This window comes from Numida meleagris, chromosome 1 (genome assembly GCF_002078875.1).
Source record: "Numida meleagris isolate 19003 breed g44 Domestic line chromosome 1, NumMel1.0, whole genome shotgun sequence".
Taxonomy (NCBI): Eukaryota; Metazoa; Chordata; class Aves; order Galliformes; family Numididae; genus Numida; species Numida meleagris.
The window spans coordinates 24,798,051-24,824,004 of record NC_034409.1 but is presented as its reverse complement, the minus strand read 5'-3'; the positions used below and the strand labels follow the sequence as shown (position 1 = coordinate 24,824,004).

The 25,954-nt window shown below is 39.7% G+C and overlaps 1 protein-coding gene across 5 annotated transcripts in view; it reads left to right on the top strand.

The window, feature by feature from the left end:
* The window catches only part of CFTR (cystic fibrosis transmembrane conductance regulator), an 82,058-nt gene continuing 60,815 nt past the window's right edge, over nucleotides 4,712-25,954 (top strand). For 2 of the 5 annotated variants that reach the window (XM_021384850.1, XM_021384849.1), the window contains exons 1-5: nucleotides 14,798-14,940; nucleotides 16,558-16,668; nucleotides 17,547-17,658; nucleotides 24,132-24,347; nucleotides 25,249-25,338. In XM_021384850.1, the coding sequence (XP_021240525.1) occupies nucleotides 14,813-14,940; nucleotides 16,558-16,668; nucleotides 17,547-17,658; nucleotides 24,132-24,347; nucleotides 25,249-25,338 (657 nt within the window). In that variant the 5' untranslated portion in view covers nucleotides 14,798-14,812. Of the gene's footprint in view, nucleotides 4,908-14,797; nucleotides 14,941-16,557; nucleotides 16,669-17,546; nucleotides 17,659-24,131; nucleotides 24,348-25,248; nucleotides 25,339-25,954 lie in introns of those variants that run through there. The other 3 variants (XM_021384852.1, XM_021384851.1, XM_021384853.1) reach the window with 3 other exon arrangements.

Below are 25,954 nucleotides of genomic sequence, written 5' to 3'. Positions count from 1 at the left end.
TCTCCTGCCCATTTTTTGCCTCTCCAGGATAAGACATATGGTAATTTCACAGTACTTCACCTCCCAGCTCTATACTGTTTATCACAGAAATATATGCCTGGTAGAAGAACTGTTTTGTCCACCAAGAATATTGTGTTCAAGACTTACAGAAACAGTGTACTGAGTTGACTTAGACAGATACTGATGATGTAGTGTGGGAAAGCATACATGACTCGACTTGCCAAACGTATCTGCTGCACTTGGATTAAGAATATTAATCTCCAAGTACCGAAAGCATTGGTTGTAGCAATTCTAGCAGCACTAAGACAATGAATAGGGATACAGGTTTTGCTGGTGTGAATGTACCCAGCAACTGTCAGTCTGGCTTCTTCTGCATCTAAAAATAGGGTTCTGTTCATCTGTGTTGTAAAAGTATTACTAAAAGCGACTCAAAAATTATTTGCCTGCTAAATATCTGTAAATGCTGCTGTAGCTTTTGTATTGGTTATGATCCAGTTTTCACTATATTTTCTGGAAATGGAGAAAGTCCTTGGAAATCATAGTACTATAAGCTAAAACTGACAAGCAAAATGAAAAGTATTATCTTGCTAATTTATCCACAAGGAGGGTGCTTTGGGGGCTTGAGCAACTGAAAATAGATATTTCTAAGCTATCATGTATAAAGTTTTTTTGAATATTAATTTATGTGTATACTTATCACTGACAAAGTTGTTTTCATTGTTGCTGCTACACTATTTTGAACCTTTTTTCAGATTATCTCTATCTTGACATGTGAGCAGCTCGGAGACAATGTGATTATTTTTTATAAACAAAAAAGTGTTGCATAAAGTCATACCATGTGGAAAGTTGGCCAGACCACTTTCTCAGCTCCCCAAGAGTAGGTGGATGACAGGTGAAGGCAAGTTATCTCACAAGGGGTATTAAGAAGCTCTAGCTGACCTGTGTCTTATGGATATTCATCTAAGAAGATTTGAGCTGAGGCTTCCAACCATTATTTTAGTTGCATGGAATGAGGAAGTGAACTCAGGTGTGTTAAGTCTAGCTGGGCACAGGAAGGCCTGAGGGAAAGACCATTGTCAGGTTTGTGGATCAAGTCCTCTACTTTAATTAAAACAAATCTGATGAATAGACGTGGCTGCTTTGGGTTGAATGAATTATTGCAACCAAAACGGTTCCCAGTGTATTAAAATATTATGAAAAAATTGGGGATTGAGTTAGCATGAAATTGATTTATAGATCTGATTGCTTCAACTACTGACCAAAGAAAATAAGCTTTACATTAATATCTGATTTCTTTCTCCCTATCTGTACAGCATAGAACCAGGTTTGTTTGTTTGTTTTGTCAGGGATGTTTTAGTTTTCAGAATATCAAAATTACAAGAATGAGCAGAACACTTTTTCATTTTAAGCAAGAACAAAAAATCCGAGACTTAAAGTGATACTTTTGGCAGTTTCTCAGTGTTGCTTTCTAGGGAGATGATATTCAATACGATAGTGCTTTCTCTTTCTCCTCATAGCTTCCATCCCTTTGTCCAATGATGTTAGCTAATCAAAAATTCAAATATCACTAATTTCCTCCACCCTTCTTGAAAATCAGCCTGAGATTCCTAAGGTACAAGCTGTACCTGAGAAAGGGAATGCAAAATTCAAGTTTGTAATTCTGTGATAGATAAAGGTTGTGATTTTTTCTTTCTACTGAGTTCAGCATCTGCTGAAAATGCATTATTCTGGTGTGGTTTGAAGCCTGATGCAGCTTCATGTGCAGTCTGGTGTTCCTGGATGGGAATGGGGCTGAGAATATGTACCCCAGGGCAAGGAAGAGGCTGGGTCTGCAGTCTCCAGAGAATAAGCTCTAAGTTGCCATGGATGTGAAAGGGCAGGCCAGCCAGTCTGCTTCTGAGTGTGTGACTTCAGGCTGGCCACTGCACATTGGTGAGCCCTGCGAGTTACTGTACTGATGGCACAGCAAACAAGCTTTTACTCATTTTCTCCTCCACATGCCAGCTTGCTCAGTAACTCAGGCTTGCTACATTTTCTTCAGAAAGACAGAGTAAAATCAGATAGATGGTGGATGTGGATGCAATTAGGAGATAAGGTAGATATTGTCATACCAGGCTGCATTTCTGTAGAAGTGAAAGACGGTCACATGAATGAAATTCATAGATAATACTAAATTTGGAGGTATTTCAGTCACCAGAGGGAACAGAACTATTACAGTTTATTCCTACTCACGCTAGTGCTAATGACAAGTTTCACATTCATGTCAGCTGGAGTATGTTTAAGATTACAAATTATCATTGTTCTAAAACTACAAAATGTTCAAAAAAAAAAGGCAAGGAAATGTATCAGTGGAAATTTTGAGGAAACATTCAAGAAAAAGGGCAAGAATGAATTCTGTAAAATGCAGGTAGTTAAGACTGCAGGGGGGCAGGGGTGAAAGTAGCTGAGGTATTTGCAGAGCTAAACAAGGCAATTGCTGGTACTCAAGGAGCTATTCAAAGTTTCAAGAAGAAATGTTCAAAATTAGAGAGCTTGTGGTATAAAAGGCGGTAGAATTTTTCATGTAAAAAAAAAGACAATCAACAATGACTGAGGTGATGTCTTTGTTATTCCCAAATTCACTACAGATGCCCATAAGTCATCTTGGGTGATACCAGCAAGAAGAGAGATACTTTTATGGAAAATACGCCATTAGCCATTGACATTTTTAATAGTTTGGACTCGATCCACAAAAGATTTTACATGATCCACATACCTCACTTTCTGAAGTAAATTACAAAAAAATCTAATCCGGTGTGCAGCTTCTGCCTTATTCACATGCACCAGAAATCTAGAGGCTGGAAAGAGGAAGAGTCCGCAGCAGAGTGGTTGTATATTGGTTGGACTGGTTTCCAGTCTGTCTTTAAGTTAGTTTATACATTTTCTAACAAAGTGAAAGAATTCCAGACACTTAACTGGTCTGTATGTTAGCGCCCAACTGATAAAGGTGATAGGAAATGTAGGCTTACGGTGCCCAGAGAAGGGCAACTAAGCTGATGAGGGGTCTGGAACACAAGTGTTATGAGGTGCGGCTGAGGGAGCTGGGTTTTTAGTCTGGAGAAGAGGAGGCTCAGGGGAGATCTCCTCGCTCTCTACAGCTGCCTGAAAGGAGGTTGTGGTGAACCGGGGTTGGCCTCTTCCCCCAGGTAACAGCTATAGGATGAAAGGTAATGGCCTCAAGTTGCACCAGGGGAGGTTCAGGTTGGATATTAGGAAATTTTTCTTCTCCAAAGCAGTGGTGAGGTATTGGAACAGACTGCCCACAGAGATGGTGGAGTCACCATCTCTGAAGGTGTTCAAGAAACGTGGAGATATGGTTTATTGGGCATGATGGTGATGGGCTGATGGTTGGACAAGATGATCTTAGTGGTCTTTTCCAGCCTTAACAATGTTGAGACCCTATGATACTCTGGCATCTGCATCCTAACTTTACTTCTTAGCTGAGTATCCTTGTCACTGAGTGTGGAGGAGCGGCTGCCGAGCGGTGCGGTGCAGAGCGGGGCGGGCTGCCGGCCCGGGGCTGGCTCCGCTAGGTGGCAGGATGCCGAAGGGCTCCGCTCTACTGTCCCCAAGCCCGGCTGGATTTAGTCCTGCCTCTCCGCATTGTCTGAAGACATGATGAAGTGTGGACGGTTTCCTGGAATCCCGCCTGCTCTGTGTTTCTTACTGGTTTTGTCATTAATAAAGCAGAGTCGGGAAGGATCCATGGGAGCTCTGAGACACAAAGGAGCCCGGTGCGATGGCAGGGAAAGGGGCACCTCTCCGCTGTCTGCAGCCTGTGGGAATTGCTGAGGCAGAGCAATTCCTATGAAATCACGGTGGGCTGTAGAGAGAAGCGGTGAAATAAAAAACGCCTGCAAAGTTTACAAAGAGAAACAGCTGCTTTAATTGTAGTGCAGTTTATAAGACCACAAAGTAGCATGTTTGCCTGTTTATAGAACTAGCTCAATGGGGAGCAGCTGCGTGCTTAGGGAATCGTGGCCTTACTCCCTCTAAATTTTTTTTAAGTTACAGAAGTGAAAGGAAAACTGAGTTTGTAAATATCACATTAAAGCATTAAATAAAATTAACTGGTGTGCAGCATTAAAGCATAAGTTCTTGTTCCTGCCTCTGGCTGCCTTTGTCTTCTTATAAGCATGCTTTCTACTGTGCTGTCCTCAGCAGCGGGGATCTTGTTTCTACAGCATGCGTCTAGCACTACGGAAACAGCCTTACTATCAAACCTGGGTCTTCAGACTGAACTGTGTAAGGACGTGCTCCAGCTCCCATTCCTCTAGGTCCATGTAGCTGCGGCTGCACGAAAACTTGAAAGACTGCAGCACGTGTGAGTGTTTTAAGGCGGATCCGAAGGCGTCCGTCCCCAGTGCCCGCAGCGCTCTGTCCCGCCGCCGGTGCGCACGGGCACAGGTGTGCCGCCGCCGCTGTCGCCGCCGCCTCCCCTCGGCGCCGCAGCCAGGGCAGAAGGCCCCGGTTGGAGGGCCGGTGTCTCCCCGAGGGGCTTCTGCGGCGCAGTGGCAGGGCCGGGCAGGAAGCGCGCTGCCCCGGGGAGCCGGGGCGGGGAGCGCGGGCAGCGGGTACCGGGCGCGGCGGAGGAGGAGGCGGAGGAGGCAGAGCGCGGGCCGGCGCCGCAGCCCTCCCGCTTTTGAACCTGGGCAAAGCAGAGGCGGGGAGAGGGGCAGGGGAAGGAGGCAGGCAATGACATCAGAGCGGCCCGAGCGGATAAGGTGGGAGAGCCGCGAGAGTGGAGCAGCCGAGCCGGGCGTGAGCGATTAGCGGCCGCCGCTGTCCGCGCCGCGCAGCGCACCCCTGGGCACCATGCAGAGGTCCCCCCTAGAGAAGGCGAACATCTTCTCCAAACTTTTCTTCAGGTGGGAGCCCCGGCGCGGCGGGACACGTGCGGCGCGGGGCTCCCCTCCCTTCCCTGCTCCCCCTTCCCCTCCCTCCCTTCCCCCGCGCTCCCTGCCCTTCCCTCCCGCCCGGCGGCCAGGACGCGCTCGGCTCTGACCGGCTCCGCGGGGAGAGCGGTGGGAGCTGTGGCCGAACGGTGGGATCTTATCTCTTTTCTTGCACGTTGTTGTTGCGGGGTTTTAGCACCGAGCGGTCTCGATCTGTCAGGTGTCATAAACCCTCACCTGCCCCGGACAAATTAATTTATGGCATAATTTGAGCAACCTTTGGTAAATTGCTCAACGAGGTGATCTGTTATTTCATTGTAAACGGTGAAAACACGGGAAGGGCGGGGGGCGGCGGGGAATGCTCCCGGAGCGAGCGTTCCCCCGTTCGGCTCCTCGGGCTTCAGCGTTTGCTCGGCGTGCGAGCGCAAGACGCGTTCTTACTGGAAGGAGTTCCCTGTGAGCCTTGATAGCGTTCTCTTACTAGTTCAGTCCCTGGCTGGCGCCTTTTCTTTCGCACAACAACAAATAAAAAGAGAAGGAGCCAATGCCAACACCGATGCACAACGCTCTGTATAAGTCGGTATAGAAGCCTGAACGCACTCTACTTGACATTGTTCGAACTAACGCTGCCAGCTGGAAAGAGCAAACAATCCGGCTGGCAGCAGCCCACTCACTTTCTAAACCTTTTGGGACAGGTTTCCTCTTCAGCAGGTTGGCCTGGGCTTTTCTTTCCTTCTTTCTTTTTTTCGCTTAAAAAAGTTTCTTAAGGGAAGCGCCCTCTGTGAATTGCTGTTTTGCCAGCCTCCCTCGCTTTGAGTTCTGTTGTTCATCTTTAACCAGATGTGATCGCAGGGAAGGAGCCTGAACATAAGTGGTTTCTGAGGCCTTGTAAGCATCCAGGTAAAGGTGAGGACCCCAGGGGAGTCTGGTGTAGATGCTGCTGTGTGAGTGCAGCTGTACCTTCCCTCAAATGCTGTTAGATCATGAGAATGTGGATGATGGGAATAAACCTGTATGCGTTAATCCATAGATAAGCTTCAGTTAGTTCTCCCCTCAAGTATTAAGGTACAAATCTGTGGGACAGGAGGCTACATAAAGACTTCAGTGCTCATGGAGCCACTTGTATTTGATTTTATTTCTTTGTAAAGCTTCTGTCAGGGTTCTCCCCTAGAACCCGGGAAGATCAAGGAAAGATTCCAATGTGATAAAGTAAACGTATTTCTGGTTCTGACCTTAGTTAATGTTTCCATGGCTGAAACCAGGTACAGTTCATGCTCAGGAAGTGCATAATTAACCATCCCGGGGCCCAATCCAATGTCTTTTAAAATCCAAGTCTTCAAGTCAGTTAAATGACATTTAAATCTTGCGTATCATGGAGGATATGTGATATTGCACCAACTATCTTACTGTAAACGAAGTGATAAAAACTAATATATGAAGTGAAAGAGATAATTGTGGTCAATACTGACTACGCCTGATAACTTTATTTACAAAACTTTATAATAACTGTATGTCACAGAAAAATCAATCTGTTAAAGTACACATTCAGTTCACTGGGTGAGAACAGCTAAAACTGTATGCATAACTCTGTAAAGACTCATACATTCTGAATGATGTCTATTAATTATAAAGTTACTTGCATTTTGACAAGTACACTGCAAATGCCTTAGTTTCTTAGGAACTTTACATAAAAGATTTGAAAAAATCACAAAAGCAAAGACCAGAAGTTAAGAAAATGTATTACAGCCAAATTGGCAGAAAGAATGTCTTTCTCTTAAAAATAATACAAGTAATTAATATATCTTTTAAAAACATGCCTTTTTTATAGCTATGGAACATGTTAGCTTGTTTTAAAATGCTTCAGTCCTCAAGGACTCCAGCAGTTCCTTTCTCATCAGGTTAGATCCGTATCAGTGCTAAAGATTATTAAAAGGTAAACTATCACAGAGCAAAAATGCATCAAGGTGTAAGAATTTTATAGTGCTTGGAAGTATATGAAGTATATTTTCTGTAATGAGCTTTATGAAGTCGCAGCATTTGCTACATATCAATATCAAGATTAACTGTTTCCAGTCCACTCAACTGGAAAAATCCACAATGCAGTGATTAATGTGTTAGACTGGAACAAGGTTTTCTAAGATGTCAGAATATTTTATCAGCATTTTAACTGAATGTACACACATTATTGGTTTATGAAACTGATGCTATTCAGTAAAGAACTTCAAGGCATGCCTACACTTTAGTACGTGCTTTAATTCCATGAAAGTATGAGACAGAACCAAAAGGGCATTCAATCTGGAAGAATTAGTCAATTCCTTCTTTGGTGTGTATGGAGAAAGATGGCTTTTTCCGATAATGGTAGGATACATTTTTTTCAAGTACAACGTTGATGAATGCTTTAGTAAAGTAATTTCTCTGGTCAGCTCCTGTGGAATTACTTGTGAAGTACCAATCTGGTTATAATGCCATTGAGCTGGAGGTCACAGAAGTATGTTAGTATTCAGAAAATCTTGTGGATAAATATAACGTTATTTAATATTTATTTAATATTTCATGAGGTGTTATCAACTTCTTGATACTGATGTCTATAAACCTGTTGACAAGGCTTTATTGCTCCAACACATATCCTGTTTGGGCTGGAGGGATAGGCCTGAATGTACTGAGGTCAGCATGGAGGTACTTACTCTTAAGAAGATCATTTGAACAATTCAGTGTTGTTTGTAGTTTTTTTTTCTTTTCTTAATTTGTTGTGCTAAAAACTGAGAAGCTATCATGTGTATACAAGGAGTAATAACAGGGAAATTTTGCCATTTTGTTGGACTTTCAAGATTAGCTAGGCTGACAGGGCAACAAAAGAGTATTGCTTGGGATGGTAATGATAGTATTTAGGCACAAAAACCAAACTTCTGCCTAAAATTTGAAGAGTTTCTGCTTTAGACACTAGTTTTGATGGTTTGGAAATAAAGTGTGAACACAAGGGGTTTGAGGTCATCCATTAGTATGACACTTACAAAACACTAGATATTAACTGTTCAGGGTTTCAGGGTTTCTTTTCGTTTTGTATTATTTTCCATATCACGTGTTTAGAGTTAATCTCTTTTATCCAAAACCACTGGGAAGACATTTTTCTGTGCCCTGGCAACTTTTTATCTTGTTTAAAGAAAATAAACTATTCTACAGGAGCACACAGATGGTGATATGCCTATCTTCATACTCGTTGTGAATCTTCCTTCTTGTCTTTGTAACAAAGTTGTGTATGTTGAAGGATTTTGCAGGGTGAAGGCCATACCTTTTGTATCCCACAAGGCAGAGTACTTTGCTGCCACTTGGTTTTTATTGTAGATGAACTGAGTTCAGGAAGAATCATTATGGTTTAATGAATGCGGGTATAATTAATTTATAGTTGGAAACACAGAGTTATCACTGGATTTTCAGAACTTTGGGACAATATATATATTTCTTTTTGGTTTTTTCCCAAGTTCAAAAAGGCAATCATTGCATTCTCGTCCAACTCTCTAAGCATATACTTTTGCTTTTCTGCGTACCAAATATGACAGCTGTCTTGGCAGAGCTGAGTAGTTCAGATTCTGTTTCATAGGTAAATCCAGATAAGCAATTTAAATGAAGCCATCTTCTCCCTCTTTCTTCTTGTGAGTTCAACATAGCAGCCCTACTCTAGCTACTTTTTTTTTCCAAATCAGAGAAAAAGCAACCTGCCCCCTTTTCATACAGGTAGCTGTCCAGTGGTTCCTAGAACCAAGAACAGTGGTGTGATGGGAATATATGCTGAATTCCTTCGTCCACTGTATGTGTGTTAAGAGGGATAGGAAATGGAATTACATTCTACGTATCCTTCCCTCTCATGTCTTCTAGGAGGTAGGACTAGTTACCAGTGTGTGGACAGTGTCTGTCCCTCCTTTTCAAGGTGTTTTAGTTTTCTCCCTGGTTCAGTTAAAGCACTGTGACTCTTGCATGTAAGAAACTTATTTGCATGTAAGTCCTGATTCCTCTTCTAAGGGCACTCTTTATGAAGTTGGTGTCTGTTGAAGGCCTTCAGGGTGGATAGTAGCATCTGGGACTTAAGTTTTGTGAGTACCTGACTCGAGAGCTATAGTCACGGTTATTCTTTCTTTTCAGCTTGATTCATTCTTAATTATATATATATATATATATATATTTTTTTTTTGCAATGACATGCTTTCAGGAGTAACATTTGGTTGTGCCTTTACCAAAATAGTTTTTGGTTCAAGAAGGCTTTCTCACAAGAATTAGTTTGAATTCTTTCACATAGAGAAAGAACTAAGGCTAGACCATGTGTGTCCATGTGTTTTGTTGCCTTCTTTTTTTATAGATTAATAATCAATATAAAAAATAAGTGTTGTTATTTATACACATTAACTATATTATATATTTTATATGTGGACCAAGACAATTCCTCTTCAGTCAGCATGGCCCAGGCAAACAAAAATGTTGGACACCCATGGGCTAGACCTACTCCAGTAAGTAGTTTTTCCAGTGAGGCATAGTGGCTGAAAAGTGGAACCTGCTCTATCCTTGAGCCAGGTGTCTTAGCATTGCATGTAGAACAAAGAGGGTACTTAGGTTTTTGATTTCTGAATAGAAATAAATCTATGTACTTATTTTCCTGGAAAACTGTGGGATTTATTATGCATGTTTGCACTCAAAACTTGCACTGAAACTGTCTTGAATTCCTAAATTCACGGCAATGTATTTCACTCCGGAGGTCAAATATCTGTAATATCCAGCAAATATTTGGAACGTGTCCTATAAATACATAAATGTAGCATCTTGCCCATTTTTTTTTTTCTGAGAGCCTATGTGCATCGTGAGCTAGGAGCAGTTGAATTGAATTGTTCAGTATGATGTTTCAGTTGCTGCAACAGCTTGCTTAGGCATGTGTGCAAGGCATATTAGTCTGTATTCTTAAGGCCCTTTGTTGGTTTAGTCATGAGGACCTGACTTTTGGTAATCCCAGGTAATCAAAAATCCTATCTGCTAAAGAATATCACATATATGTGATATATAAAGAGTATACACTTATCATGTGTAGCACATTACACCTTTTGATAGAGCAAACTCTCAGCTACAAAACACTATTTTCCAGCATAGCTACCATCATTAGCTATGCATTTTCACCAGCAATGATCAGGAAAGAGCCTTCATGCCACACTCATAAAAATCTGTACCAGTGAAGGTGACCCACCATCTCTGTTGCCACTGCTGAAATGCACCACCCACCACCTCAGTGTGCTGCCATCCACTGTTTGGTCTCCAGAAATGTTCAGCAAATATCAATGAATGTCAGTGGGTGCAATTATTTCCTCAGGGAGGAATTCAGTGACACATCTCTGCTTCATGCACCCTTCCGTGTCAGACCCCATTTCAGTCAGACTGTCCCTCTGCTGCCATCTGTCACACAGAAACAGCATGTAATGGGATATTGGTGGGAAGGCCCAACCTCTATCCTTGCCATACCACCACCATCTGCCTCTGAAGTTGTGGGCCAACATAATAACATGGGAGTCATTACTTTCAGAGAAGCCCTCTTTGTTATGGTACTGTGGTGCAGAGGTGCAGATCATTTGTCTATAGCCACAAATGGTCCTTAGGGACATGCTGATTAGCCCACCCTTCATACTTGTATGAAACAGTGAGCTTTCAGTACTTTTGAAGGTCAGCCCCAAAGGTTCACCATGCCTACAAGTTTGGGGCTTCTTTAGAAAGTCTGAGTATGAAACACGAAAAGAATTAGAGAAAGAATGCTGACTTTCCTACTTTGGAATCATTTCAGCCGCATAATACCTTAAGGTTGAATTCTGTCCTTGTCTCAGCCTGATGCCACACCTTTAATCTGACCAGCAGAAATGCAAACCCTCTGTAGCACACCACTCTTCTCTGGGTGTTTTATACCTCAGAAGACCAGTTGCCTGTAACAAGTTTTATCTGAGTTTCTGGAGTATATGTAAAGCTTCTTTTTCTTCTGCAGGAGAAAAAACAGTAGTCTTTAGTACTCAAAATAAAATGATCAAGTATTTGAAAGACTTGAGAGATTTTATAATACCTTAGGTATTGACATGGAAATTAATTTTATTACTTGTATCATATAGGCTTCCAAAAGCCTTAATGGAAGTTTGAAGTCTACTGTACTAAGCACTGCAGTATACTTAATAAGAAAGCTTATTCTGAAAATCTTAAAGTCGAAGTAGATACCACAGACAAAGAATGGGCTAAAAAGAGGTTTGCTTATTAGTTCTGTAGAGAAGAAAGAGGAGCGTACAAAGATTTTGACTGTCCTGGAAGTGTGTGGTGATGTTGGCAAAAACAGACTGCTGGAGATTTCCTACCCAGAGCTTCAATTGCACGTGGATGTTTCTGGTATGGCAAAGTTATTTCAGCATATTTCTACAGCAAACAATTACCAACTCTTTCAGTCTCCGAATATCTAGATTTTTTGAATATGCTTTCAAACTGGTCAGAATAGTGCTACTTGTTGCAGGAGAGTTATACAAGTTGTCATCTTTTTATAATATTTTTGTATCAGCATATGTATGTAGACATAGTGTTTGTAGGGGCAGAGTGGTGCCAAACCTAATTCTGGATACTAAAGTGTCACATTATGTCTTCTAAGTTAAGTAAGAAAGGGTAAGCCTGTGTTGTATAAGCAAGAATTTGTGGGCTGTGTTTCTGTTTCACTAAGTCTCATACAAACAAAAGGATCCCCATGAGCATTTTCACACTCAGCATGTGGCTTAACCAAAACTGTGTCAGGAAGCTTCCAAAATTAGGAGGAATTAAATAGACTTTTAAGATATTCCTTTCTTTGGGATTGTTCCTAGAAGGCAGTACTTGGGTGACCTCTGCAGAACTGGCACCTTGACTCCTTGGGCAGGGTTGTGCCTTAAGAGAAAATCCCAAATGACAGATGGGAAAGGTACTTGGTTTCAGGTATTTTCTCTTGCTGTGTTTTAATGTTGTTGGTACTTACCTTTTTATAAACTTGTTTCAACTTTCAAAATAAAGAATGGGAACCTGTATTGTATTGGAGTCAATCTGATCTTTCATTTTTTACTTCTTTTAACTTGACTCAATTTATGGTTAATCTTTGAAATCGGTGATGCTTTTATTTCTCTGGAGGTAACAAATACAGAACAAAACAAAAACCAAAATACCATCAGTGTTGCTTTGCTCAGAGCCCAAGATTTTGGAAATTGGAAGAAGTGAGACATTTTCTCATTAATTTTCAAGAGTCAGACTGAAGACTGGCAAACACCAGGATGCAGAGAAGATGACGAAAAGCAAGCAGGAGCAGCAGCAGCCTATAAGTGTGCATTAATTACTTCTGTAGTGGCAGTTTACCTTTTGTTTCTTAGTATTTATATTAAATAGATAATTTCCTCCCATTCCCTTGCTCAAACTGCCACAAATCTGTTCAGTTTGTGAAGATATTTACCTCTGATCAGATCCCGGTTGCTGCCGCTGGAACAAATTACAGATCTGGAAAGTGCTACAGCATGAAACGTGCAGCTGTGCATTAACTTGTTATGAAATATATCTGCAAATGCATGGCTAAGATAGTGGAGTACTAAACTGAGTGAAGGTAGTTGGTGTCACATTAGTGATCATCTGGGAACTCAGTCCTGAATAGCACAGTTCTGCAACAGTTTTGCTGATACAAAATTTCTTTTGCCTGTTTTAAGTGTCTTCAAAAGAGTGGGAAAAAATGTTTATCTCATGCTTTTGCTATGGCACATATAACAGGAAAAGAATGAAGATGAGGAAACATTCTCTCCTAGCCTGTCTTACTGTACGTATATGCTGAAAATGTTGCAAATCCATCTAGAACCCATCACCACTGCTATGGTATTTGATAGTTCTTTTACACAATAATAGTTCTTACAGTAGTTCTGCAAGCTGAAATACTTTGGCTGCCTTACTGACTGTAAGGAAATATATTGCATTTCTGCTAGAAGGCTGAATATCAAAAAAAAGAAAAAAAAAAGTGGATATGAGTGCAATCTGCTTTTACCTTTTACCTTCTTTTGAAGCTCTGCAATAATTGCATGTAAATATTAATTTCAGAACATTGCATTTGTTTCTTTTTAAAGGAAAAAATGCTGAAGGTGTGATATATATTCTGAAAACTATTCCAGCAGGGTATCTACCATTGAAGAAAAATCAGCCAACCTCAGCCCCGCTGCGCTGGGGGCAACCAGGGCCTGGGAGCTAGGCCGTGGTGCCTGGCAGCTGTGAGGCTGTGCCACACACTAGTGAGGGCCATGGAGAGCTAAGGCCTCTCTGTGCAGTTGCATTGCAGGAAGCTCGCAGAAGAAGTTTGGTGGTGCAAAAGCATTTCAGGTGTGGTAGAACTGCCACCTCCAGTATCACATAAGCTACAATTTGCAAGTTGTTCTTCTGCTGCAGCAGCGGGCATCTTTTTGGAGAGGACTGGAGTGCGAGGCTCTCATGGTGTCTGGTCTAGTTTGGGTTTTCAGGAATGACTGAGATCTATGTGGTGCCTTGATCTTTTCCTACTGTCAGTGGGAACTAGTGGCTCTGAAAACACACTGTAAAACTTGGGCTCCAAAGCATCAAAATCATGGGTTGATTTTTTCCCCCCAAAACTGTTAAAAGAAGGGATAAGATAAAGTCAGAGACACTTTCCTTGCTTCATCTTCATCAAGATTTGGGCTCTCTCCCTTTGGAGCTATGGGCATTATTCCTAGCTATGTTACTAAGACGTAATAATACCTTGTGACTGAAAGAAGTGCAGCCATGTTTGCCTCAGTGTCTCTCAGTAGATATATCACTGTATTGTACACAAAGTTCCCCTCCAGATAGCTGCTCTGCTGGGCAGGCCTCGGCGGTGTGGACTGGCTGTCCTGGAGCAGCGGTGCCTCAGGGCTAGAGAGGGTCTGCTGTCCCCGGGGAGCTCCTGCACCGGGGAGGAAGATCTGGACGGTTGGCTTAGCAACACAGAGGCTCTTTCTGTCTTTGGCAACACGCAAAGCAGCCTAAAGGGAGAGTCAAATCCTATTGACAAGTCAACAGTGTGTGTTAATACTCTCTGGGAAGCCAAAGACATCTGTCCTTTCTGTACAATTTGTCTGAGTGAGGTGAGGCTGCTGGAGAAATAAGTAGCTGTAATAAGAAATCTGTTATATACTTCTAAGGTGCATGATAAGGAGGTGGTTGTTAGAAATATAACTAAAGAGAAGTTCAAGCATTGTATACATTATATTTATGTATCAAACGTGTAAGGTATATTTTGCTACCAGGCAATTAATATGGAGGTGGAACTTGTTTTCCTTTCTTTCTTCTTTCCTACTGTACACCCTTGAAACTTGTCCCCTGCTGGGTTTCATGTGTGTGTACCCATAATAACATTGCTAGTTAGTGGCAAAACTCTGACAGCACTACAGGTTTCTCTGTGAAAGAGTTCATTAAATGCCAGCCAGTAATCCGGTGGTATTTGCTAACATAATGCTGTAAAGCCAATCTGTCTCCCTTCCTTCTTGCTTTCTTCCTTTCAAAAGAAATTTCGCGTTCTCAGTAGACATGAAAAGAAAGGCTTGGAATTAATACTGACAAATCATTTCTAGTAAGCCTAAAAACAGAAGAGCCATATTAACAAACTAAAATTAACTGTTTTAGCTAATGTAAAGAAACATGAATAACTACAGATGGCATTGCTGGTTAAAATAAATGTACAACCATTTTACATTTCAAAACTTTGCAAGAAATCCAGGGCATGATGGTAGCCTGGATGCTATTTGAATCTGGAAAAAAATTGTCTGTGGGAGATATTCATGTATTCTCACACCAGTATGTTCTTTTTCATTAAATGTATACAGTCTGACATGGTTCCTAACAGCACAACCAGACAAATGCCACACAACAGCTGGATTCTCCCAGTACCACCGCTCAGACCGGAGGCACATGGCATGGCTCACTGGTTGGTTCAAGTGGGACTTCCCAGTAAGACCAGGTCAGGTTGGAGGTGAACACTGATGTGCAAGCCCTGCCAAAGACTGTGGTAGAAACCTGAGTGCAGAGCGGAATATCCCTGGAAGGGGTCAATACCACTCCTTTAGCTGGTTAGAGGAATTCGTCTGCTGTAGATGCTGCTGCTCTGATGAGTAGATGTATGGGGACAAGGACTGCACTAAGTCTGATTCAGACTTGTTGACCTGGGAGAAGATGGTGACTTAGGGGCATGTGATTTAGATTGCACTGATAAGTAGAGCCAGTTAAACACCAAGAAGAACAAGAGACATTCTCAGGAGTACAATAGATTTGCTAAATATGCCACCACCCTCAAATGATAGTACGGCCACTCTGCTTTCTAATTGCAGTCACATTTTGTTACTTCGAGCAGTGACAAAATGCCAAGGTAGGTGGTAATCAAAAGTATAAACAAAATAAAATGTGCAGGGAGAAGCAGGACAATGGAAAATGTTTTCCCAAAACCTACAAGGTTGGAAAATGTAAAGCATTTCTCTTTTGTCAAGACAAGTTGGGAATTGCTTATTGCAGTCTCAAAGTGTTATTAAGGAGCTCAGCAAGGATATTACTGAACTACCGTGTTGAGTATTAAAAAGATTGCTTAGGAAGTATTGCTGCTTACTTGCATTAGCTACAGTACTGATTTAGAGTGCCATAACTTATATTCATTTTATGATAACTGATATATGTAGTAGATATATGTATTTTATGATAACTATCTACATATACAGAGTTTCTGATGAAGACAGTCAATGGGAGTGCTGTTCTTGAAGGGATTAGCCATTTCTGCACGATGTGCACAAAGTCCATAGCCAACTGGTCCTTTCTGCCATCTTGTACATGATTTATCAGGTGGCCACCAAAGACTTTCACATAATGATATTACTTTGAATTCAAAAGTGTTTTTCTGATTCATCTTCTTACATCCCTGAAAATATTTCCCCCTATTTCCAGTAGTGGTGAAGCTTATGGATCTTTTACCAATGACTACAAAGTAGATTCTCATAGCTTGCTTTGCTATAAAATACTGTGAATTGTGTGATATTTCTCAGATAAAGTGGTGTCAAAGACAGAAGTAAGCCCAAGTGATTTGTCTGAAACCATTAGTACGACTGCAGAAAGGAAGGATAATTTTCCAATTTCTTAAAACATACTCCCTTTGCAGTGGGTGTAATATAGCTGTTCTCTTGGGAAATACATTTGTGTTCTACTGAGTTATGAGGATTATAGACTTGTGTCTCATAATCTTAATAACTTTGTTAAATGAACATTAGTATGGACATGATAGGTATTTGCAAACACAGAGCAAAGGACTTGATGCCCTGCTCACTGTCTGACTAAATGGGAAGACTGGGGCATAATCATAACCCCAAACTAATTAAATGTGACGATTTTTCAATTATCCCTTTAATGTTGAGTTTGTCAATGTAGTTTAATAAGAATAATGTAACGCTGCAATGTATTATATCATATTGTGTGTACATATGTGTGTATGTGCGCAAATATGCATAATTTGGGTGCTTTGGACAAAATAGTCATACAGGATAGTGCAATTCCACCATTAATCCCAGAAACTAGTCATCATTATTTTTTTTCTTAGATGGACAAAACCAATTTTGAAAAAGGGTTACAGACAACGACTGGAACTGTCGGATATTTATCAAATTCCTTCTGCAGACTCTGCTGACAATCTTTCTGAAAAACTAGAAAGGTATGAGAAGTTCCCGGAATACCTTTGTTTCAAGAATCACACTTTGATATTCTTTTTCAGTGGGGTGTAACTCTGAAACTGTGCTGCACCTAGAACTGTTTTATATAAACACAAGGGCTTCAATCCAGTCTCTCTCCCAAAACCTCTGGTGCAGCTTTTGCTGGCATTCTGGAGCAGCTCCCATCCGCATGGTTACAACAATCCAATTAAACTTAAGTGTGGGGTGATGTACATATTCAAAATTGGTGGAAAGTATTGATAGCACTGGTATACCTAATGTGTTTTCAAGCAGAGAAGAATTTATTAATGGAATATTCTGGTTATTTAATATTCTGTTCAAAAATGAAGAAAAGTATTAGCTGATTAAGTTCTTAGGCGTGCTTAAATCTGTGGGCTGAGTTTTGATTAAACATATGCTCTTTTATATGTAGCACTTCTGATTAGTGATCAGTTACTGAATAAAAAATTAATGCTATGCAGTAGAAAACTCACATTTCTTATGCTTTTCTGGTATTTTCCTTTTGCAGATTGGAAGAGCTCCAAAGCATTTATTTGGCTATTATTTGTGTGTTGGTCTTAAGTACACGAGGTTTCTTTAAAACATACAGTGTGACCTTTTCATGCATTAGTTCCCTGCAGGGTGATGTATGGCTGTGTATTTAAAACTGCCAAATATGTGGCTGAACTACATTTGAACTTCTATTGATCTATCAAGTCAATGAAGACCAGGTCTTTGGGGTCTCTGAAAAGCTTTGTTTCATTAGTCACCTAAGCTAAATCTCCTTGGATATGCTTGAGTGAATTGAAGTATGTCAGAGCCATAGACCCATGTATTTGCTCACACAACTTAATGGTCTTGTTTTTCGGTTCCTTTTCAGAGAGTGGGACAGAGAGCTGGCAACTTCAAAGAAAAAACCCAAACTCATTAATGCTCTTCGACGATGCTTCTTCTGGAAATTTATGTTCTATGGAATATTATTATATTTAGGGGTAAGATTTATTCTTGTTTCTTGTGAATTTTTAGTGTTCCGTAAATTGATGCAGTCATAAGGATTGCTAAATTAATATAGAATCTTCTGAGTAACTACAGGTTTTTCTCTGTGGATTACTTAGAAATATAATAATTATGGAGAGATAAGCAGAGACCTTCTTAAGTAACTTATTTTCAGATCATGTGTTAATATCTTTAAAACTTACCTATTGCTAGGTGCAAACATATGTTTTCCCAAGTAAAAATAGAGAACTGATGAATTAAAGTAGTTATTTTCTCATGTAAAATTTTTAAAGAAAATTCTCATGAATTTTCAGGAGAAAATTTCATGTACATTAACAAGAAAGGACAGTGAAACTTCACATGATTTTGGCCAGTCTTACCAAAGAGACTAAGAAAGACAAAGTTGTCTTTTTAGTGATAACAATTTTGCATAAATAAACATGTAAAACATGCTTGGAGTTTGGTGCTCCAAAGTATATGAAGATGAGCTTGATGTTAAAATATGAACTGGTTGTGTTTATCAGTTTTTCCATATTAAGATTATCCTAATTTATGAAATCCCACCTGTTTGAAAAACCATGCCACTGGTGTGAAAGTAAATTGTTAGTGGTATCTTACTAGACATGGTGGATATCCAGTCTTCAAATTTGAAAACTTCTGTTAACCAATGTGTGCATTAAATACGCAGGTAATTTTCAGTTTTCTGTGATTTAATAGTAGAAGTGAGATATCTGCTTCTGTGTTCAAAATGCTGTTGTATCAGCAACTGTAGATATAATAGCCTGGATAGTCCCAGCTGGTCAGATGTACTCATGCAGTGAGTATTTTCAATTTTAGACAGACCTCTAGGCCAAAGTTTTATTTTGGATAGGTTGATACAGAAAGGAATCAATTCTATCACCATTAGTGTTCAATGTGATGTAGTTTAGCTGTATTTTCAAGGAGGAATGTGAACTGGGCAAACGAAGAGGGGAAGGGTAATTTGTGGGAAATAACGCATAGGTTTATCTGAAGTCCATATTGCTTCCTATGAAACAGCTCTCCTCTACCTTTCTGTGAGGTATTCCAAGGAACTATTTTAAGAGAATAATTAAGTTACAGAAATGCAAGTCTTTGTTCCCATTAGAATGAAGTGTAGTATGGAAAATGTCAAGCTTCCTATTAAACTGCTTATGACTTGTCTGTAGAAGGGAAATTACAAGCCAGCTAAGTCTTGTAATGAGCTGATGAAAAAAGATCAGAAACTGCTCTATAGCAGCCATCCAGATGTATGCTAAGTGCGATTATGCTGATAATTCAAGTTTTAATAAATTTATATTAAAAAAACCTTGAAAAATAAATAAGAATGCTCTGAAAACTAAAACTTAACTGCATGTAAACTTTCAGAATTAAAAGAAAACTTTTTATGGGTGAAAAATACTAATGTATCAGGCAGTGCTTCAGGGTGAAGACCATTTTCACATTTATAAGACTGCTATTAGTCTTTAGATGGAGCAGTTCCTTTGCAGTAAACATCCTTGGAGTTCCTCCTGTTTACATGGCTTCATGAAAGACAAGTAAATTATAAAGTAAGTTTATTTAGGATCCTATGGTGAAAATCCTGTCAATCCTAAGAGCATTACATTGGAATGCTAATGATACAAGTGTTCTGGTGTAGATCACCATTAATTTGGTTTGGATAGTCAATAGCTGTACTTAAGGTCAGATTTTCCCATAAGAATTAGGGGAAAAAATGGCTGCTTCTTTTTATTGTAATACCATACCAAAAGGAAATGTAGCATTTAAAATACCTTTCTGCAGCACTGGTTTATTCACTACTGAGTATCAATAATAGAATCACAAAGTTAAAAAGTAGCAGAGTCTAAAAAAGGGAATTAATACTCTGAAGAAAATGGATTTTTTCCATTAAAATGCAACATTTACTTTCTTTCTAGTCCATAGAAAAATTAGGATTTACCTTGCTATGTCATGCTACTTCACAGTTATTAAAAAAATATAGGCCTCAATTTGTTACAAGCACATTGATTGTCTCTTAGAGGTAGCTCTTACGGAACAATTCTGAAATATCTCATCACCAAGGTTTGATTTTAAAAACAAAACCTAGCATGAAAATGTTCTCTGGATTTTATCTTTTTTACTTCTTTCTTTTGAATAGATACACTCGCACTTATGTGTACACAATTTCTGATTGAAAGTAGGGTAATCAAGATGGTTGCTTAGTTGAGATGAGATATGGAAGAAATTATCTCCAAGCCAGCTTTTCTCTTCCCTAGTTTTGATCTCTCCAACTTATTGGCTCTTGTCATTGATGGAGAGCCTCACGTCCCTTTTGACTGATGCTCACCTCAGTCTGAAGTTGCTGTGCTGAAGATGAGATGTTCAATGAGACGTGCTTACCTTCTCCATGTACAGGGACCTTGCCACAAGGAAAGAGAGGCAAGGCGGCCACTATGCTCATTCTGGAGGCCTTTTGTGTCAAATCCTGGGCCACCTTCTGGCAGTTCCGCTGTTGTACAGGGCTGCTGGGAGGCAGCGTGGCTATAATGAATTTTAATGAGTCAAATTGTCTTTTTGTCTTTGTCCGGGCATAGCAGAGCAGTACAGGGCCTCTTGGTGTATGCAGAGTCGAGTCATAACATTTATCTCTGTACTCTTTTACCTTGTTTGTTGACAGTTTTCTGGGACAAGACAGTTTATTTGTGTTTTTTTTTGTCTGGGACAAGACACTTTCCTATACAATTCTATCTTATTTGCTCCTGCCGTCTAATGATGGCTGTTAATTTTTGATTCTGTTTCCTCTTGTGTGTAACAGATGCCAAGCCAGTGACTCCTGATTCCTGTCAGGATTGTAACACAGCAGCGGTTCTACAATTGTAGCTTACCATACAGAGCAGAATCTGTCACCTGAAACTTCCATAGTAATGCATCCTTGTTAAAAGTTAAGCAGTGTCTGAAGGTTTATGCAGACAGTTTTGAGGACAACGACCTTTCCCAGGATATGAAGTGTGAGGGGGTGTGTGACTGTGCAGAGCTGATTTCTCCATGTGGATTTCTTTAACCAAGTACAATTTTGGACAAGTTGTGTACAGAACAGTAACGGGTCTGCAGAATTCTTGAGTCTTTTTTTTTTTTTTCTTTTTTTCATTAAGAAATTGCGGACATAAAGCTCAGCACACAGGAATCAAAATTTCACAGTGAACGTGACAAGACTAAATCTTATTTCAAATTCTTTGTTTAATTATGAGCTGATAAAACTATTCATTTTATTGAAAGCCCAAAGAGGAAAAACTCTCTGCTAGAGCTGCTGATGTTCTTTTCAGACCCAGCGCACGGAAATTAATGGGAGCTTTGCCATTGGTTTTAATGGGGACAGGATGTTGTGCCGTATTGGCATCAGTGCAACCAAGTTGTGTGCTCTTTTGAACTTCACTTTCCTTTCAACTCTTCTCTTGTCTAATCCCCAAGACACTTTCATAGCACCTTTCTTGGAGTGTTTTAAACTCCATTTACATCCCTGCTGTTTGTGCAGTTGTGGTTGCAGCCAGCATCACGTCTTTGCTCTCATTAGGTCTAGTAGTTTTTTTCTGTCTGTCTTTCCCCTCATGCACCCTAGGTAATGATGTTATTGAAGGGTGGACAGTTGCACTGTGGCCCCCTAGAGTACTGTGCTTCTCCCTAACACAGTGTTGTGTTAGGCATGTTGAGTTAGTTCACTTAATGTATCTGCTTCCCTGCTGGCCTAAACAGCTTCCCCGTTTCACCTCATCAGCAGACATGTTTTGCAATGTAAAGGAAAGATGATCTGGCAATGAATCAAAAATCTTTTCTTTTTAACAAGATGTTGGCTAGCAAATTGTGAAATTATGCACTTTGCTGTGAGGATCAGTTAAATCCTACTTACATTTTTGTCTTGGAGTCATTCCCATTAAATTTATATTTTCATTCAGGTGAAGTTGCTGCTAACATTAACTTAGAAATGATTTTAGTATCATGTCCCCAAAGATCCTAATGAGGATTTCCTGGAGTTCTTACATATAGGTCATGTGTGTGAATGAGTAGGGCAAGGAGGGATATGAAAGTCCCAAGACACTTCTTGGGCATGGGCCAAAGCAGAGCTGTGCATTATTGTCTTCAAATTCAGAGTGATTGAGCATATGGGAAATATATGTAATGCAAAATTGCCCATTGCATAAGGGCAACCATACCAGGTCAAGTCAGGGATCCATCTAGATAGTATCCCCTGTCATACTCAATTTCTCTTCAGAACTTTGATCTTTTAATTAACATTTCTGTGAGTGGAATGTTTATGAGTTTCTCAATGGCCTGTGATGAATGCAGAGGGAACAGCAAGAACAGGAGAAGCAAAAAAGTCTTGAAAATTGAATTTTTTACTGGATGCACAATTCCAGTTCCTTTTTCAGGCAGGTCATTCAGTTTCTATATCCACATTCATATGTAGAGGTAATTTTGAGGTTGCAAGAGGAAAAATGAATAACATCTAGTTCTGCTTTCGCTTGTATGTTGGCAAGATAATAATATCTTCAGAAAATAAACTGGTAAAAATCCACTGTAAACTAGTGAATTTTTTTTTTTTTTTGCTACAGCAGATAGCAAACAATTTGGCTGATTGCCAGCCTTAGACAATCTGTAAATCACCTTTTCCTTGCAGCAAGCTAGACATGTAGTCTTTATAGTCACAACAAACACAGTAGCAGAGCATGGCGTTTTCACTAGAAAAAGAGTAAATACAAAAAAGAATCTTGCTATTTTAAGCTTATATATATAAAAGCTTATCTTGGGATCTCTGAGAGTATGAAAACACTGCATTGTCCTTGAAAGGTGACTGTTTTGTATTTAGTGACTTTTGTGGAGTTTTGGTTTGCCACTTCTGGATGCATTTGGTCTAAGCACAGCTGCCTTGGGTCATGTGTGTTTTAATAAACACTCCTCTCCTTTGCGTACTAATAACACAGAAGTCTTTGTCAAAGCAGCCTCCGAGTTATGGCATTTATGTTGGAAGTATAGTACAGGTATTCTGTTTGAGATGTTTAATTTCTTCTCTTTGTGGAAAAAGTGAGTGATGCATACCAATTGCACCAACAGTGATATTCAGACAAGTTTACGGTACATATTGTATGAATACTTGGGTTTGTTCTAGTGTGAAACACCAAGAAGAGAAGGGAAAGTCAAAGGGGATTTTCCCAACCTCTTTATCTCTGAAAATATTAGTTATAGCTCAATTCCACTAGTTCACTTCTCTCTCTGTCTCTGTATGGTGACCTCTGTTTCTGAGCTCAAAGGCAAAATAAATTTTGACAGAACTTAGCACATCCATACCAAAGATAATTTGATGGTTTCTTGTTATTTTTGAAGTATTGCTTTCCACTGAGAGTGAATATACACAAGAAAAAGAAGAATGAGGAGACATATGGACAAATCCTTAACCCAGAATGTAGAAATGAAACAAAGGAGCACAAGCGTACTTCATACTCTTCAAAATTTCATTCAGAAGAAGTAAATTGTTAGATCATAGCACACTGTTGATTTTTGCAGATCTTGGGAAAGGAAAGAGGAAGAAGAGGAAAAGATGGAAAAGGATGAGGTTGGAGGGACCAAAGTACAAGGACAATCAGGGCATGAAGAAATGAAAATGTAACCGAAATGTGAGATAACAGTAGCAAGGTTTAATTACAACAGAAAAGGAGGCCGTGGATAAGTGTAACAGCAGGGTATGGTGGCAGATCAGTTGGATGCTTCATAGTTCGGCAGTGTGATTATACCTTCTTTTTTGTCTCCTATTCTGACACTCTGCCATGTTACTGTTGGGGCTGGCAGGGTAGGAGTTCCTGGTTTCTCCCTGGGACTTTTATGAAACTTACCTCCCCTACTATTTATGCCCTGTCATCCCGCTTCTCTTACAGCCCTGGTTACAAGGTTCTAGAACTGTTGAGCAGGATGATCCCAACTGTTTATACTTCTATTCTGTTTTTATTCCTATTTACCATGTGTTGTAGTTGTATTCTCACTGTGTTGTTATCTTAGTATTTATTTCAGGACCTATGAGTCTTCCTGTGTCCTATAGGTTCAATAAAACACAGTCAGAACTGTTCCCTAGTGGCTAAAACAGAGATCCAGCTTGCAAAGCTGGATTCAATCATATTATGTGGCAAGTCTATAATACCTTTCAAAAGCAAATCTGGAAGCTAATATTGCCGTTGTCATTTCTGTAGAAAACAACCAGCAAAATTTAAAAAGTAGATTTTGGTGAAGTTGCAGGAGCATCACAGAGAGCAGTGAGCTGTCTGTTCTTCTTGTGCAATTGCTGGCTGTTTCTGTGGTTTGCTGAATGATCGGAACTAGTCTTGTTTATGTGTGAATCTCCAAGCATTTCTCTTTGAAATTAGAGTATATCAATTTGAAAAAAAGAAAAATCCACTGAACAAAATTCTTTTTTTGTTTCTGTCTTCAGGAGGTCACCAAATCTGTGCAGCCTCTTCTGCTGGGAAGAATAATAGCTTCGTATGATCCAGACAACTCTTCTGAAAGATCCATAGCCTACTACCTGGGCATTGGCTTGTGCCTTCTCTTCCTTGTGAGAACACTGCTCATACACCCTTCTATATTTGGTCTTCATCATATAGGGATGCAGATAAGAATAGCTTTGTTTAGCTTGATTTATAAGAAGGTAATTGTTTCATTTATGCTTCAACCCAAGCTTCAGTCCATACCCTACATAGTTTTTAGGCCAATGTCTTTAAAGGATGCTAGTTTTGTTACACAAAGTACACAAAAGATGAATGTGATTAACATTAGTTTATGAGGGCTGTCCGTTTCCTGTGTCGAAAGAATTGAATACAAGTTTACAGCTGCTTTTACTTGAGCCAGCCCCTTTGTGAGTTCAGATTGGCTGAATATGTGGTGAGATGTCTTAATTGTACCACTGTGCTCCTGGGTTGCACATGTATTGCAATGGAAAAATTGTGAGCTGGTAGCTAAAGAATATTTTCAAGAGAATTATAGATGAAGATTTAGACAATAAATATAACATAGAAGAGACTGAGTTTGAATGCTACTATGTGAGATCTTTATTCATGAAGAATCAACAGATACTAACACATTCCATGTTCACTAATCCAAAGATTTCAAAACATGTTTGATTTTACCAATACCATAAACAGCTAATAAACAAGTATATATTTGTTCTAGTATAAAGCTCATTGTGAAAACATCTTTCGAAAACAAATGTCTAGATAGGCACAGTAGGAGATTTTTGAGGATGTGCAGCAACACACAGCATGCGTGCTTAATTAAAATTTGTATTTGCATATATATCTGTATACATAAAATATGCAACAGAAAGCAAAGGCTAAGTCAATAAATCAATATTTGTAAAGCAATTTAATTGCTAAGTTGAATTCAAGTGACATAAATAACAAATTTAATGAGACTTTTTTAGTATCATGAAGCTGATAAGTGAGTTGTTATTTATACTACTATACAACTGCCTGTTATTTTTATTTGTATTTATTAAGTATTATAGGATTAGCTACATGGCCATTTTCCTATGGTTTTGTTTTCTTTTACAGACCTTAAAACTGTCAAGCAAAGTTCTAGATAAAATAAGTACTGGACAATTGGTCAGTCTTCTTTCCAACAATCTGAACAAGTTTGATGAGGTATGTTATTGTTTCATGCACTTCGTGATCCATCAAATACAAATGCAATATTTCAAGACACTTGTGAAAAACATTAGGGAAGAAACGAGGATAAACAGCAGACTACACTGACTGCTCATTGTGAACGTAAAATGAAGTCTATCATAAGATTATGTTTTTGCATCTGGTCACAGAAATGCTCATTCTAATACATACATCTTCCTTTTCCCCCTATGCTGATGAGTAAAGGAAACCTAAAAACTAGGCATATCATAAAAACATGCTTGTTATCCAGTGCAGTGAGAATCCACCAGCAAACCTATGGGTTACACAGTTGGTTTCATATCAGCCAGAACTTGCTCATCCAGTCCTTCAGTCTTTTTTTCCTGACCCTGTATCTTTCTAATAAGGTGAACTAGTATGGTTTTCTTGCCACTGAATAAACAATGATGTTCAGCATCCTGTTATTATTCTTACCTACTCTTCTTAAAAATCTAATTAAGTTGTGATGTAAGACCTTATTAGGAATCATTTCCAAGACATCCTTTTTAGACAATACACAATCACAGAATAGTTGAGGTTGGAAGGGACCTCTGGGAGCCATCTGGTTGAACCTCCCCCCTCAAGCAGAGCCACC